Below are 17,941 nucleotides of genomic sequence, written 5' to 3' on the forward strand. Positions count from 1 at the left end.
TTTTATATTTAAATATGATTGTAATTTTTTAAATTATTGAATTAATTTAATACATTAAGAATTGGAATAATCCAACAATACAGAAATATCTTTAAAAAAAAAAGTAACATCTATTCTCTGCCCCCTCTCCTCCTTGCCAAAGTTTTGGTATATATCCCTACCGACAGTTTAGTTAAACACTCACATGATTTATTTTGTTGTTGATATTTATTTGTTGGCTTTAAACAAACTGTGATTCTCCTATTCCTATTTATTTTAAGATTGTATTTATTTCTTTGAGAGAGAGCACGAGCAGGGGGAAGGGCAGAGGGAGAAAATCTCAAGCAGACTTCCCACTGAGTGCGGAGCCCGATGTGGGGGTCTATGCGGGACTCGATCCCAGGACCCCGAGATCATGACCTGAGCCAAAGTCACACACTTAACCGACTGAGCCACACAGGCGCCCCTCCTATCACTGTTCTTGAGCAACTTTGTTTTTACTTATTTTGTTAACTTTTTTCTTATTTACCTTTTATTTTAGAACTTAAGTTTTCAAATGAAAAATTCTTTTCCTTCTTTGGTGCCTTAATCAGAAAGCTACATAGATTAACAAGAGACTTTATTTTCAGTCAAGCTCAGGATAAGCACAAACAGGCTGGGAGTTTAACTAGATCCTTTATTCCCCATCATAAACTTTAATGTGTTGTGCATTTTTTGATAGATAATACATTCATGTGGTTTAAAATAAAAGGGTACAAAATGCACAAAATAAATAGTCCTATCTCCCTTCCCTGTCCCTGAGCCATCCAGGTCATGTCCCTGAGGACAGATGTGATGATCATCAGCTCTTGGGCATTTTTGCAGACAGAATTCATGCATATAAGAGCAAATTTACATATTATATTCTTTCTTTCTTCGTTACATTAAGGCAGTTTGCTAGCATATTAGACACACTTTTTATTATACTTTTAATTTAATTTTTTTTTTTTTAGATTTTATTTATTTATTTGACAGAGAGAGACACAGCGAGAGAGGCTTCCCGCTGAGCAGGGAGCCCGATGTGGGCTTGATCCCAGGACCCTGGGATCATGACCTGAGTCGAAGGCAGATGCTCAACGACTGAGCCACCCAGGCGCCCCTACTTTTAATTTTATTTTGGAGATCATTGTATATTAGCACATAAAGAGCTCTATGTTTTATAGCTGTACTGTATTCCATTGGATGTGGATGTAGGTAGCCAGTCGCCTAGGATGCAAGTTTATTTCCAATCTTTTGCTATTACAAACCGTGCTGCAAAAATGAACTGGGAACTTGGGCCATTTGGCATATGTGGCAGTACTGGAAGCGGAAATGCTGGAACAAAGGATCTGTGGACCAGGGATTTTGATAAATGCTGCCAAATTGTGCTCCATCACAGTGGTGCTGGTTCAGCAAAACATGAGGGTGGTGTTTCCCTAATTGCGCTAACCATTGCGCTGCCCAACTTTTTTTTCATCGTTACCAATCTGATAGGTGATTGAGTATCTCCTCATATGTTAAAAGGTCACTTGTATTTCCTTTTCTGTCAGCTATTACTTCTGTCTTTTGTCCAGTTTTCTGTTGGATTGTTGGTATTTTTCTTAATGAAATGAAGGGACTCTATTAAAAGGGAAATTTAACCCTTTTGTGTGATAGGAATTACAAATATTTTTTTCCAGCTTCTTGTTTGTGCTTAACTTTGTTTATGGTGGGTTTTGTCACATAAAATTTTTATTTGTATAGAGTAGTTATACAATTTTTCATTTTATGACTCCTAGACTTTATATAATAGTTCAGGAAGAGCTTCTTCCAAGTTTATAGAAGAATTTTCTTTTATAGTTGCTCCTAGTCTTTTTTGTTTGTTTGTTTTAAACTTTTTTACATTTAAATATTTATATCAGGAGACTGTCCTAATATCAAATGTGAGGTATGGATCTAACCCTGTTTTTGTTTTTGTCTTAAGCTGTCTCCCTGGTTATTCTAAAATAATTTAGTGACTAACCCATCTTCTCTCTTATGTGAGATGGCATCTTTGTCATGTATCAGTACTTGGACTGATTTTGATACCATCCATTATATTCTGTTGAGTTGTCTGTTACGTATCAGTACCACACTGTTTTAATTATTTTACTTTATATATTTATACCTTTTTAAATTTATATATGTATCATCAGGTAGGAAGAGTATTCCATGATTGATCCTCTCTTTTAGAAATTTCCTGTCTCTTCCTGCTTTGTTTGATATTCTATATGAATTTAGCATCAGCTTGTCTATGTACCCAAAAAATCCTACGACTACTTTTATGGGATGAAGTTTACAAACAAACTTGGCAAGAATTCACAACCATATGATATGAATTGCCTTTCCATTTGCTCTCTTTTTTATGACTCCTCCCCCCCCCCGAATATTTTAAACTTTACATCTTACAGGTCTGGCATATTTATTAAGTTTATTGCAATACATAAGTTTTATTGCTATTGTAAATAAAATCTTTTGATCTATCTTCCTACTATTGTTTGTATACCTGAAATGTGTTGATTTCTGTATAGTACTTTGGCACCCATCCATTTTGCTAGATTCCCCTTGCTTATGAACACTTTCCAGTGGCTTCTCCTGGGTCCTCCCCAAATGTGCAATCATAACATCTGTAAATAATGATAATTTTAGGGCATCTGGGTGGCTCAGTCGGTTAAGCATCTGCTTTCAGCTCAGGTCATGAACCCAGGGTCCTGGGATCGAGTCCCACATCGGGCTCCCTGCTCAGCGGAGAGTCTGCTCCTCTCTCTCCCTCTGCCTCTCCCCTGGCTTGTGCCCTCTCTTGCTCACTTTCTCTCTCAAATAAATAAATAATATTTTTTAAATGGTAATTTTACCTTTGTTTAAAAGGTATATACCTCTAATTTATTTTGTTACCTTAATTTCTTTGGTTTCTAGGATCTCCAGAACAATATTAAATAAAAGTAGTGATATGGTTTCCTTATGACATTCCTAACCTTAATGAGAATGCATCTCATTAATGAGAATGTTTTCCCATTTAAGCATGATGCTAGCTGGCTTTTGGGTTGACTAGGATAGATTTAAACACTAAGGAAATTACCATCTAATCCTATTTTATTGAAAGTATTTTAAATCATGAATGGATGTTGACTTTTATCAAATGTCACTCAAGATGACTATAGGATTTTTTTCTCCATAGTTTGATTAATACCATGAATTACATAATAAATTCACTAATATTGAACCATCCTTATATTGCTGAAATGAATATCATTTGGTCATGATGTCTTATTATTTTAATATATTTTTCTGTTCTGTTTGCTAATATATTTTTTAAGATTTTATTTAGGTGAGAAAGAGAACATGCGGGAAGGGGGAGAGGAGCAGAGGGGGAGGGAGAGGGACAAGCAGACTCCGAGCTGAGCACAGAGCCAATGCAGGGCTCAATCCCAGGACCCCAAGATCATGACCTGAGCCGAAACCAAGAGTCAGAAGCTTAACCGACTGAGCCACCCAGGCGCCCCCTGTTTGCTAATATTTTATTTAACATTTTTGCATCAAATTCCTTAGTAAGATTGGCCTTTAGTTCATTTATTTCACACTTATATGGCTTTTGTATATGCTGATTACAATGACTGGGGGTGAATGTGTTTTCCTGATTTACTTATCATGGAGAACTGTTTCATTTATATTTACTAGGGAATGGTATGACTTCCTTGGCTTGGAACAGAATGGGAAGGTAGAGAATGGAATTAGGTTAAGGCTGACCCGCTCTGGAAATAGTGTCTGGGCCCGTCTCATGGAGGAGCTTTGTGTTTCTCTCAGATGTTCTTAGGTCAGTATCCTAAGAATATAAAGATTTTACCTCCCCTACCAGATTTGGCCCATTAGTTTCCTTTTATTTCCCTGCCCCTGCCCAGCCCACCCACCAATCACAAACACACACACACACACACATTGCTCTCTCCACATTTAACTTGTGGGTACACTCCCATGCAATGGAGAGAGGAAACAGTATTCTAATTGAAAATGAGAAACTCTCAAAACGTATTTGAATGGAAATACCTCGAATTTATGATCACTTGAATAAATCGGCTGAAATTTAATTTTTCTTATCTTTACAACAAAACTTTCTGGGTAAATTAATAGTATATATAAACTTCTCAGGATCTTTAAATTCCTTAGGGGCATAAACTGATCTCAAGCACTTACCATTGCTGATTTTATACAAACAATTTTAACGCAGATTATCCTTCTTGTATATAACTAAACAAGGCACTCTGAGAACGTCTTTTTTTATTTTTGCATCAAATCTTTATTGCAGTATAAAATATATAAAGTACACAAATATTAAGTACACAACTGGATGAATTTTAGTAAAGTGCATATTTGTACAACTACCTCTGAGATCAAGATATAGAAAATCACCAGCACTCAGAAGCTTCCATCATGCCTCTTCCCACATATATGTGACATCCAACAAAAGTACTTGCTTACCATCTGACTTCTGTCATCTTGGATTACTTCAGCAGGTTTTTGACTTTATAAATATTGAATCATTCAGTGTTATGGTAGGCAGAATTCTCAGAGGACCCCATGCTTTCTGCCCTGTAGAATCTCGTCCTCTTGATTCTGGTGGGAATGTGAATATGATGGATCTCACTCCTGTGATTAGGTTACTGGATTTTGCAAATGTAATTAAGTTCTAAACCAATTGACTTTGAGCTAATCAAAAGGGAGATTATCCTGGGTAGGCCTAACCTAATCGGAGGAGCCCTTAATAAGGATGGGGCCTTTCCTGAAACTCGCAGGATGAGGAAGATATGATCCTGCTGGCTTGGAAGAAGTAAACTGACATACTATGAGAGGCCCTATGTCCAGGAGGCCTCTGGGAGCTAAGACAGACCTCCAGCTGGCAGCCAGTGAGAAAATGGGCCCCATCTCCTACAACCACCAGGAGTGGAATTCTGCTAATAACCTGAATGAGCTGGAAGAGAACTCTGAGCTGCAGCTGAGACCCCCGCATGGTAGATACCTCAACTGCAGCTTTGTCAGACCCTGAACAGAGGACCCAGTTGAGCCATGCCTGCCTGTACTTCTGACCTACACACTGTGAGACAATAAACGGGTCTCGTAGGTGCTGAATCTGAGTTCCTTGCTCTCACAACAACAGAAAATACAAGCCTATATCGTGCCTGGCTTCTTCCGTTAAACATTATTGGGGTGGGGGCGGGGGATCCATATTGTCATGTGCAGGAGTGGTTCATTCTTTGCCTCCCTACCTCTTATTCCCTTGTGTGAATATGCCACAATTTATTTGTGCATTCTGATGCTGGGCACTTAAGTGTTTTCAGTTGCTTTTATGGTGAATAATGCTGCTTTGAGCCTTCTTAGACCGATCGTTTCTATTGGCTATTGTCAAAGATAAAGCCAGATGCCGAGAAAAGTGTTAAGGATGGATTTTAATTAACAACATACTATTACAACAGAAGAGAGAGTCCAATATGAACTGCACTCACCTTTGATTTATACAGAGGTGGCTGGGTGCTTTACAGGGAGATTGAGGGAACAGGGAGGGGCTGACCAGAGACTCAGTAGCGTCAAAGATGTGAAAAATTACAAAGGCTCAATGTGTGTTAGCTGACAATTATTGAAGTTAGGATTCTATCTTCCCATAAAGACTGGGAGACAGAAGTCCTAGCCTTCCTGATGATTACCTTTCAAAGGACTGGCTTTCACGTCCTTGAGAAAGACATTCCTGAGTGGTAGGAGACACATATACATCTCAAAAGGACAGGGGAAGGATTCTTTAAAGCCCTTTTTAGTAATTGTTCTAAGAAAGGGTAGTCAGGGACCTATCAGCAGGTGTGGGCTAGAACAAACACTAAATTCCTTTGTCAGCTTTTGAGTTTTCTCAGGCAGGTACTTTTTCTTCCTACTTCCTTCCATGTAGGAAGAAGTGGGTGGGCTAAGTAGTTTATGTGGGGAGTCTGTAGTTTTTACAGGCCAAGGTTGAGGCCTAGCCAAGAAGAAGGCTCAGAGGAGCTTGCCCAAAGTTTGTTCAAAGACAGACTTGGTCAGTGTATGCCTGGGAGTGGACTTGTTGGGTCATGGGATAGGCATGTACATGGGTTGCTTTAATAGATACTGTCCCACGGTTTTCAAAAGTGGTTGTACCAGTGTATACACACTCCAGCCGGAAATAAGAGCTCCCCTTGACCTCCATCTTTGCAACACTTGGCAGTCTCAGTCTTGTTTTGTTTTGTGTTTGGATGGCACCATTTTTATGGACGTATCTCATTATTGTTTTAATCTGCATTTACCAGGTGCCTGGGTGGCTCAGTCGTTGAGTGTCTGCCTTCGGCTCAGGTCATGATCCCAGGGTCCTGGGTTCGAGCCCCGCATCGGGCTCCCTGCTCAGCGGGAAGCCTGCTTCTCCTTCTCCCGCTCCCCCTGCTTGTGTTCTTGCTCTCACTCTCTCTGTCAAATAAATAAATAAAATCTCAAAAAAAAACCCCAAAACTATAATCTGCATTTACCTGCTAACCTTGTTGCACTATTTTCACATGCTTAATTAGATATTCTCTTGTGAACTCTCTAGTCGTTTTGCCCATACTTCTCTTGTGTAGACAGCCCTTTCCTTATTGATTTGTAATCTGTGTAGATTTTGGATATAAGTCCTCTGTCAGAAAAACGTATTATAAATATCTTCTCCCACTCTCAGGCTCACTTTTTCACTCTTTAAAGGTGAAATATTACTAACAAACTTCTATAAATAAATACTTATTTTAATGCAGCCATATTTATCAGTATTTTCCTTTATTGCTGGCTTTGCACCCTGGTAATGAGACCTTTCCCTACTCTGAAGTCATAAAGATGTTCTGTGTTACTGTTTAGAACTGTGCCGTCCATTATGGTAGCCATGATTTCACACTTGAAATGTGGCTAGTATGAGTGAGGAACTGAATTTTTAATTTAATGTTAAGAAATTTCAATTTAAATACTGAATGGAAAATGTTCTTCTATTAAACACAACCTTTTGGGGCGCCTGGGTGGCTCAGTCGTTAAGTGTCTGCCTTCGGCTCAGGTCATGATCCCGGGGTCCTGGGATCGAGCCCCGCATCGGGCTCCCTGCTCAGCGGGGAGCCTGCTTCTCCCTCTCCCACTCCCCCTGCTTGTGTTCCCTCTCTCGCTGTGTCTTTCTCTGTCAAATAAATAAATAAAATCTATAAAAAAAAAAATAAGCACAACCTTTTGAATTACATTTTACTTTAACTGTTAAAAATGTGTCACCTAAACAGGAATGTATAAAACATGTACCAGATTCTGAAGACTTAGTATGAATGAAATAATGTAAAATATCTCAATAATTTGTATATGACCACATGTTGAAATGATAATATTTTTGAAATTTAGGGCTACATAAAATATATGTGTAAGACTAATTGCAAATCTGTTTCTTTTTACACTTTTTAATGTGGCTGCTAAAAAATTTAAGTTATATGTGTGGCTCATATTATATTTCTATTGTACAACAGTTATGGAAGTTTTATTATTTTACCTTTCACAGTTTAGTCTACTACCAAACTCAGATAGATTTTTGTATATTCTGTGAGGTAGAGTAAAGTTTTATTTACTTTTTTATGTTATCCACTTAATTCAACAGCATTTATTAAAAAGGCTGTCTTCCTCCCCTCCCCACCATGTTATTGCTGTGACACTGTCATAAATTAGGCAGGTCTGTTTTTGGATCTTCTATCCTGTTCCACTGATTGGTTTATTCTTATGCCTGAGTCACACTGTTTTCATTAAGTGGTTTTATAATAAATATTCACAGCCTGGAATACACCCTCCACTTTGTTCTTCTTCAAGACTATCTTGGCTATTCTTGGCCTTTTGTATTTCCATCTGAATTCCAGAACCAATTAGTCAATTTCCACAAAAATATTTTCTGAACATTTGATTGGGATTACACTGAATCTATAGATAAATTTGGAGAGAATTAACGTCTGTGCAATATTGAGTCTTCAAATCCATGGACATGACACCTCTCTGAGGTGTTCTTCAGTTTCTGTCCATGTTTTGTGATTATAGTGATCTTGCACAATTTTCATTAGATATATTCCCTAGTATTCAATTTTTTGGTACAGTTAAAAATGATAGTCTTTAATTGATTATTTTATAGACATTTGCTAGTTTTAGAATAATGAGTATTTTGATCTAAGAATATACAATATTCTTAGTCCTCTATTTAGCCAGAGTTCCTAAAATTCTAGCTATAAATCCTTTATCAGATCTTTATTCACAAGTGTTTTCTCCTAGTTAGTGGATCGTCTTTTTATTTTCATCACAACATTTTTCAAAGAAGTTTTTAGTTTCATGAAGTCAAATTTATTAATTTTTCTCTTTTATAATTTGAGTTATAGTTAAGAAATCTTTCCTAAACCCAAAGTCACTAAGAATGTCTCCAGTGCTTTCTTTCAGAACTTTTACAGTTTTTAGCTTCCAGGCTTAGATCTATAATCCAATTCTAATTAATTTTTTATAGTGAATAAAAGTCAAGGTTTCTTTGTCTATAGATATCTAATTGTCAGCACTACTTGTTAAAAAGACTATTCTTTCCCCATTGGGTTATTCTGGCACCTTTACAGATAATTAAATATGTGTGGTATATCTCTATTCTCTTTAATCTGTCCATTGATCTATATGTTTATCCTTAAACTAATAACATGAACTCTTGCTTACTGCAGCTTTAGAGTAAGTCTGGAAAATAGGTAGTGGGAATCCTCCAGTTTTGTTCTTAAATTTTATTTTGGCTATTCTAGGTCTTTTGTGTTTCTGTATAAATTTTAGAATGAGCTTGTCAATTTCTAACAAATAAGTCTGCTAGAATTTTGATTGGGATTGGTTTTCATCTATAAATCAATTTGGGAAGAATTGACCACTACTGAGTCTTTCTGTCTGTGAAAATGGAATATCTCTCCATTTATCTAGGTTTTCTTTCATTTCTCTTAGGGAGCTTGCATTGTGTAGATTCTGCATATATTTTATTAAATGTATCCCTGAAGTATTTCATTTTGTTGTTGTTGCTATTATAAATGGAATGGCTTTCTTCATTTTGATTTTCAGTTGCTCATTTTTGATATATAGAAATACAGTTGACTTTTTATATTGTCCTTGCTAAACTCACTTATTATTCTAGGAGCTTTTTTGTGGAATTTTCTATATAAATAATCATGTTGTCTACAAATACAGTTTGACATCTTCCTTTCCAGTTGGTATACCTTTTATTTAACTTTCTTGACTTATTGTTCTGCCTAGGACTGCCTATAAATGCTAAATAGAAATGTTAAGAATGTACATCATTGTCTTTTACTCCCAATAACAGAGGGATTATATTTCACTGCTGAATATATTGTTTGCTGTTGATTTTTAAGATAGGTACTCTTTATTATTTAAAGAAGATTCCTTCTATTCTTAGCTTACTCTTTTTATCATGAATAATGATAAATTTAATGAAAAGCTTTTTTAATTCTATTGAGATAATCATGTTTTTTTTGTTTTTAAAGATTTTATTTATTTATTTGAGAGAGAGAATGAGATAGAGAGAGCATGAGATGGGGGAGGGTCAGAGGGAGAAGCAGACTCCCTGCCGAGCAGGGAGCCCGATGCAGGACTCGATCCTGGGACTCCAGGATCATGACCTGAGCTGAAGGCAGTTGCTTAACCAACTGAGCCACCCAGGCTCCCCATGTTTGTTTGTTTGTTTGTTTTTTACTTTAATCGGAAATGTACTGAATTACATTGATTGTTTATAGAGATTTGAAAATGTTTTGGAGTAAACCCAACTTGGTCATAATGTATCATCTTTTTATGTATCACTATATTGGATTTGCTAATCATTTTTAGTAGTTTTGCAGTTATGTTCATGAGAATTATTGGTCTGAAATTTTCCTTCTTGCAATATCTTTGTCAGGTTTTGGATTCAAATTTATGCTAGCCTTGTAACACAAGTTGAGAAGCGTTCCATCATTTCTTATTCTCTGGAAGAGGGTTTGTTTTAACACTGGTGTTATTTGGTTTTTAAACATTTGAACACAAATGAAGTCATCTAGCCTAGTATTTTCTTTGTAGGGTAGTTTTTAATGTGGATTCAGTTTCTTTAATAGATATGTAAGTATCAAGATTTTCTATTTCTTCTTATGTCAGTTCTGGTAAGTCATGTTTTTCAAAGAATTTGTGCATTTTATCCAAATTTTCATATATATTGTCATAAGATTGTACAATAGCTTCCTTGAATACTCTGGAGGACTTTTCATCCTCAATGTTGGTAATTTGTGTTTTCTTTCTCTTTTTAGAAGTCATCAATGTTATATCTTTTTGAAGAACCAAATTTTTGCTTTGTTAATTTTCGATTTTATTTCTGCTTTGTTTTTATTTTCTCTCATACTCTGTTCTTATCTTGATTATTTTCTTCCTTTTTGTTTCTTTAGGTTCAGTTGTTGGTTCTTTTTCTAGCTTCTTGAAATAGATCTTACAGCATTAATTCTCAGCTTTTCTTTTGCACAGTGTGTACACTGAAAGCTCTAAATTTCCCTCAAATCACTACTTTAGCTACATCCTAGTTATGTTGTTATGCCATATTCTTTTTTTTTTTTTTAAGATTTTATTTATTTATTTGACACAGAGAGAGACAGTAAGAGAGGGAACACAAGCAGGGGGAGTGGGAAAGGGAGAAGCAGGCTTTCTGCTGAGCAGGGAGCCCGATGCAGGGCTCGATCCCAGGACCCTGGGATCATGACGGAGCCGAAGGCAGATGCTTAACGACTGAGCCACCCAGGCACCCCTGTTATGCCATATTCTTATCCCATCAGCTTCAATTTACTTTTATTTTGTCCTTGATCCATTGGTTCTCAGAAAAGTATTGCTTAATTTCTAATGATTTTGAGATTTTCTAGTCACAGCTTGGTCTCTCTAATGACCAGCCATCTTCCAGGAACTCACCAAGAGTCACTTCATTAGAACAAAAGGTGCTCCTATCATGAGAAATTTCAAGGGACTTGGGAACTCTTCACTCAGAATGACAAGCATTTCAGGAGCTCTGTGTCAGGAACTGGAGTCAAAGACCAAATATTGGTGGGAATGTGGGACAGAGACCAAATTATATATTTCTTATTATTTCACACTATCCTGCATTAAATAGTTGACTATCTTTTAAAGAAGTTAAAAACCAAAAGGGAAATTATTTTATATTTACTATTTCTGGAGCTCTTCACTCCATGTGTTATATTCCTTCTGCTACAGAACTTCTTTTGACATTTTTCTTATGTATGTCTGCTAACAACAAATTATTCTAAAGCCTTTATTTTTTCTTCATTTTGAATGGATCATTTCACTGGATATAGAATGATCAACTGACAGACTTTTCTTCCAGCATTTTAATGATGTTTCATTATCTCTTGGCTTATTTAGGTTCTGATGAGTTGTCCATGGACATTCTTATCTTTGTTTCTCTGTATGTAATATATCATTTTTCTTCATCTGCTTTTAAGATTTTATCTCTACCTCTGGTTTTCAGCAAATTTATTATCGTGAGCCTTGCTATGATTTTCTTTATGTTTACCCTGCTTCTGGCTTATTGAACTTCTTGGAATTTACAATTTTCATTAAATTTGTGTGATTTTCAACAATATTACATAAATGACTTTTTCTATCTCCCACCATCTCTTTCCGGCACGCCAATCATACATATTTTAGACCACCTCATATTATCTCACAGATCACTGAAGTTCTATTCAGTTTTTCAGTCTTTTTTCCCCTCCGTGTTTCATTTTGGGTAATCTCTATTGTTGTTACGTAATTACACAGACTATTTTCCTCTGCAGTGTTTAATCTACTATTAAACTGATCCAGTGAAATATTCATTTCAGATTTTGTATTTTCCATATTTATAGGTTCCATTTGGTTCTTCTTCTATATTTTTTACCTCCTCATTCTGTTCATGCATCTTTTTAAATTCCTGAGCATATTTATAATAGTTATTTTTAAATCCTTGTCTGCTAATCCCATTATCTTTGAGCCTGCTTTTATTTATTTTATTTTTTCTTAAAGATTTTTATTTATTTATTATTGAGAGAGAGAGAGAATGATAGAGAGAGAGCATGAGAGGGAGGAGGGTCAGAGGGAGAAGGAGGCTCCCTGCTGAGCAGGGAGCCCAATGCGGGACTCGATCCTGGGACTCCAGGATCATGACCTGAGCCGAAGGCAGTCGCTTAACCAACTGAGCCACCCAGACGCCCCAAGCCTGCTTTTATTAACTGATTTTTCTCTTGATGATGAGCTTGTTGTCCTGCTCTTTTGCAATCTAGTAATTGCTTTCTGGCTGCTAGGTTTGGTGACGATTACGTTGTAGGGTGTCTAGACTTTGTTTCTTCATTTAAAGAATGTTGTATAAACAGTAAAAATGTTTGGCAGACAGTAGTGTAATTTGAAGATGAATTTGTTTCTTTCAAGGTTGTTTTTAAGCTTATTTGGGACAGTTTATAATAACCTTTACCCTAGGGCTCATTTATCCCTATTACTAAAGTATGACTCTTCTGTGGCCTCTATTCTAATGCCCCCAAAGTTTGTTCTACCCTAGCTGGGTGGAACTTGAGTATTTCCCAATCCTGTAAAAAGCTTTAGAGGCTATTTAGCCTATAATTTTCCAACAGTCACTGGCCCAACCTCATGCAATTTCTGTCTATGCGTCTAAAGTTTACTATTAAGCAATAGACTCAAGAGGACTTCTGTGATTATTCCTGACGTGCTTTTTCTGCATAGCTCTCTCCTCTACCCCCTACCCTGACACATTCCAGCTGCCTCCACTCACTCAAACTCTGATCCCTGTCTTTTCAACTCAACGAACCTGCTATATTGTTTAGGTTCTTCCTACCTGCACTGTGGCCTGGAAAGTGCCTCTAGGGAGGAAGCTAGTGTGATTGTAGGGCTTCATTTGCTTCTGTTCTTACGTTTATCACAGTTCTGCACTGCCTGTTGTCCAATGTCTGGAAACAGCTGCTTCGTAGATTTTGTCCTGACTTCTAGTGCTTTGCGATGGGATATCAATCCCAGAATCAGTCACTCCATTATAGCCAGAGTGGAACAATGCTGCCAAGTTTTTTTTAACTTTGCAATTGAAAAGTAAATTTCTGGAATCGGTGGTTCTGTGGTGGAAGGGAGTAAAGGGGAAGAGATTCAGAGGTAACTATATATAACGCTTGCCAGAAGTTTAAGAAATGCATTATATTCGGAAATATTTTCTTCTCGGTTTCAAAATAAGATGCAGTGGAACTACTATATTCATTTTTGGAAGTTTCTACTTTAGGTTATTCTACTTCTGTACAATGAAGGTTAATTAGGCAGTGTTGTTAATATTGCGGTATTGTTGATTTGGATCAATGATAACGATGAGGCAGTTGCTGCTGCTGCTGATGACAATGAGATTTATTTAGGCATCTCCAATGAACCAGGCACCATGTCAGGCTCCTTCCATCGATTACCTTTACTCTTCTACTACAGTGCTGCAAGTTAGAAGTTGTGAGCTCCAGAAACTCAGGGAGGTGAAGTTAGTTCCTCAGGCTCGCACACTAAGAAGTGAACACTCCATGACTACATTCCTCCATAGTAACCTAGTAGCCGGAGTTGGAGGACAATCTGAGCTCACCACCAATGGTGCCTCCTTCCATTACTATGCTGCCCTCTGATGCTCTCTTCACCTGAGCTTCCCCATCTGGCAAATTGTAGTGGAAAACAGTTAACTCCTTCCCCAGGGAGGCTGTGCTATTATATAGATGTTCCGCATTATTTTGCTTTGAATAACAGCATATGTAAATGTGCTCCCGGAGGTTGAAATTACCCTTATTTTCTAAAACTTGGCCTCTCCCACTGGGGTAAATCGTTGGAAATTACGGGGAGGAAAAGGCAGGCTGGAGGGAATGTGAGTCACATGGAATTGCTTCTCCGTCCCCCTCCCCGCCCAACACATATTTCTCTTCGGATATAGGCTGCCATGGCCGAGCAACGATTCATACATTTCCTCTCATGGAGTCCTCACGGGTTGCGATAGTCAGCATCCAGCATGGGTTCATCCAGACATTACTCATTAACTCTGCATCAGGATGATGTGCAGGGGCAGATGTTCTTGCTGAGAAGAATAAAAGCCTCCTGTGGCACCTGGAGGACTTTACCCCACACGGTCCCCAGCTAGATCACAAAGAGATTCTAGTGAACACGGGCCCTTGGCCACCTCTAACCATCTACCTCTTGTTCAGAGGTTGGCAGATCTCCTGGACTTCAGCTCTCCCCTGGGCCCTGCATTGTTGAGCCCTCCCTATCTTCAACTGCCTTTCCTGGCATTTGAATCATCACTTCGATGATGTGATAATATCTGCAAGTTGGGAAAATAAAAGTGGCATTTGTTTAGCCATAATTAATGAAATATTTATGTTGCATGAGACTATGTGATAAAACCTTAGGCTTAGAGTCCTTTTGCTTCTGATTACATTTGGGATTTTTTTTTCCTATGACCAGACATTCTGACGCCAGCTCTTTTATACTGAGCAGATGTCATGTAGTAAAAATGGGTGCCAGATGCTGTGAGCCACAGAAGGGCGATTTGTTTAAGAGCTGGCTCTGACTTTCTTGCATTCAATTACTCTGCAGAACGAACCTTACACGAGCGTTTAGGTAACTCAGCTAACTTCAGACAAGCATTTTAATAACAGATTTCATCTCTGAATGCGTTCTAAGCAACACACCATATAAATGGTGTTTAAGGAATTAATTGATTTCTGCATAATGCCTTTTTTAAAAAAAATATGAAAGGAGAGCTGCAAAGCCCTTGGCAGGGACCCAGAAATGTAATTAACGTGGAGGGCCAAATTTTCAGTTGCCCTTAGGTTCTGTCTCCTCCTGCTCATGGCAGGTGCAGCGAGGGAAGGGCAGGGAGGAAGGGAATGCGGTAAGAAGGGCAAAGGGAGAGGCAGCTTTGGGTCGTGAGGCAGGAAAAGAAGCTGGGATTTCAGTGAGTTCTTCTGTTCCCATTTCAGGTCCCAAACACATCCCTATCCAAGTGCAAGTGCCGGGGACCACCTCTTCTACCTCCTCCACCAGCCCCTCCTCTGCAGATGAAGACTTTCATCCCCAGCCTTCCTTGCGGTCAAAGGTAACAACACTTGGCCAACCAAAGAGGGCCTTGCTTGCGGGGGCCATTTACCATCCAGGTTTCAGACCCAATGTGGACTCCAGTGGCAGTGGTTTTTCGTTAGGAGGAGCATGTTTCATTGCATCTGACAGCAACCACTTTTTTTACCTGGAACACCCCAAGAATGATCTGGTTTTTTCTAACTTTTAGAAGCTTGCCTTTCTCAGAGACTCCAACTGGCAGAAAAAAAAAAAACCCAAAACAGACATATTTACTTAAAATCATTTGGTGACTGCAGCTCTTAAAGTGGGTTTAATATGTGGTCCAACAAGCAAGCCATCGAAAAAATTACAATAAGCAGATGCATATTTCCCTGGGGGAAACACAGCTTCATTTAAGAAGCACTAGAGGCAGATTGCATGGAAAATGTTATGTTTATTCTAATCAGAAATATGAAATGAACCATGCAGTTGCATCTAGACATGGATACTCCAAGAGTCCCTGCTGTGGAAGGGACTAGCTGTGTGCTGGCTAGGGAGATGGCCGTTCTCTTTGCTTCGTGAACGTATTTCTGGAAAACACTTCAAACAACTCCCATACCCATAGATTTTAAAAATGCAAACATTGGTGTACGTCTTTAAATGCATCTGTGTGTTACATACATGAAGACACATCCCACGACCAAACCTCACTGTTGTTTTCTTGATCTACTGCGGCTGGAGCATTTTCACTGGGACTGAGGGATGAATGGTTGGACCTAAAATGCTTCCCAGGAGAACAGACAAGCAGGTCACTGTGCTAACAGTGTTTATTTTTTGGAGCAGTGAGGATCTGAGGAGAAAGGGAGAGAACCAAATTTATTTACTTAGACTCAACTTTTCCGTATCTGCCATTAGGAACTTTGGTGTCATCTCAAGTCACTCGGGGGTTCTAGCTCCCCACGGCCCACCTTAGAGCAAATCAGGAGGGGGCTGGGACATAGCATGAGAGTGTGTGTGTGAGTGTGTGTGTGTGTGTGTGTGTGTGTGTGGTAGGGGAGAGGGAGAGACAGGGAGAGAGGGAGGGAATGCAAATGAAAGAGAATATGTATGCGTTTCTCATTTCTAACTGTGGGCATCTCTGATTAGTTCAGTACTCAACACAAATGAATTTGGTGTGTTATGTTGATTCCTGGGGTTTTGTTCCTGTCCCTCTCATCCCCTTAAGTGACCTTGAGTTAAGTCTGTATTCAAATGAATACAGACATTCATCAGCCGTTCTAACAGCCATTCCAACACTCACGGAGAATAAGAGAATGGAATAGCCCAAACACATCAAATAGCAAGACCATGAGATCTAGGGCAAGCCTTGCAAGTAGCTCCTTGTCCTCCTGCCGGCCCAGAACAGAGCCTGTCAGCACTTAAGCTTGCGGTGTGGAAAAGCTTGCCTGCTTCACCTGGCCTCTGACCACTCTTACCGGAAGGGAAGCTGGCCAAAAGTTCTTTCTTTACTACTTCCCAAGGGCCCACCCTGAAGGAACAAGGGTCTTTTCCCCCCTCTGGTTTCTTTATCTCTTCTGTCCCATACAGGTGTGTCCCCAGCCCCTTGGCACAGAGCCCACTCAGCTCAAATGAACCTTTGCGCAGGAAACCCGAGACAGGATGTGAACACTCCACCCCTCCCCTGGACTTGGGCCCTCCCCAACCCTCCCCTCCCAAAGCCAGGCCTGGACCTGGGAGACTGGGGCAGGCACTCGTCCAGGGTCCTGCCAGACCTCTCCCTTTCTCTGTCCTTCGTCTTTTCCTTCCTCGCCCCGAGCCTCTGTCCTTGCCTCTCTCTGCTGGCATTGCCACCATTGAGGCTATAAGGACCGAGCCCGGCTCGTCATAAGACTGGATGAACATTTATGAACAAATCAGCCTTCTTTTCTGTGTCAACATCTTCCAATAAAAGGCAATAGTGACTTTCTTTCCTCCTCCAGGTTCTGGTTTGCTGACTCTTGACAAAACAGGAAGGGTTTGGCAGCTCTGCTGCTTGGAAGTATTGAGATGGTGTAATGCTGTCAAGGCACACCCCTCCCCTTGAAATTATATTAAATGGTCTTAATTTAGGAGGAAACCTTGACATTTCTATAAGGCAGGGGTCCTTGATGTGCCTGTGCAGTATTTGGCATAGGAAAGGCCGTGCAGACCAGCTGAAAACGTGGATGCTGGATTCAGGCTACCTGACCTTAACTCCTGGCTCTACCAATGACTAATTGGGCCATCTTGGGCAAGTTATTTTGGTCCAAGATTTCATTGCCTTTTATCCATAATGTAAGTGTAATTTGAGGAATAAATGAGCTGATACATGTGAAGTAATCAGCGTAATATCTGCCACATAGCACTCAGGATGTGCTGGGATTTATTATATAAATTAACATAATGGAAGCTCAAGAGATATTTGTGAGTCTGTGTATAGATTGAGTTAGACAGTCTCTGGGCAACAACTACAAGTGATCTCCACCATGCCCCTCTGCCCTAACATTTCCAGAAAGATTCAGACTGCCTAATGGTGGGGTTCCATCCCCCCACCCCCCCGCCAAATGGGCTAGACCCTCTGTCCAGAGTGGTTGACAGTCAATCTGGAAGTTATCTCCTAGAAATAGAGATGATATGATACGGAATAAGTTTCAGTTCTGAGAGCTAGAATTTCCTTCCAAGGATGAAAAAGATCTTTACAATTCTAGATCCTAAGGAGAATTCTAAAAAAATTAAATTTCATCAAGATCAATGTTTTCACTGA

The 17,941-nt window shown here is 39.0% G+C and overlaps 1 protein-coding gene across 1 annotated transcript in view; it reads left to right on the forward strand.

Moving 5' to 3' along the window:
• The window catches only part of MICAL2 (microtubule associated monooxygenase, calponin and LIM domain containing 2), a 210,713-nt gene that overhangs the window by 165,773 nt on the left and 26,999 nt on the right, over window positions 1-17,941 (forward strand). Inside the window, exon 31 of the mRNA XM_064577105.1 lies at window positions 15,084-15,199. Coding sequence (XP_064433175.1) covers window positions 15,084-15,199 — 116 coding nt within the window. The remainder of the gene's footprint in view (window positions 1-15,083; window positions 15,200-17,941) is intronic.

Source organism: Mirounga angustirostris, unplaced genomic scaffold, assembly GCF_029215605.1.
Source record: "Mirounga angustirostris isolate CCGP_5_RB_7025 unplaced genomic scaffold, mMirAng1.0.hap1 SCAF_13, whole genome shotgun sequence".
NCBI classification, from domain to species: Eukaryota; Metazoa; Chordata; class Mammalia; order Carnivora; family Phocidae; genus Mirounga; species Mirounga angustirostris.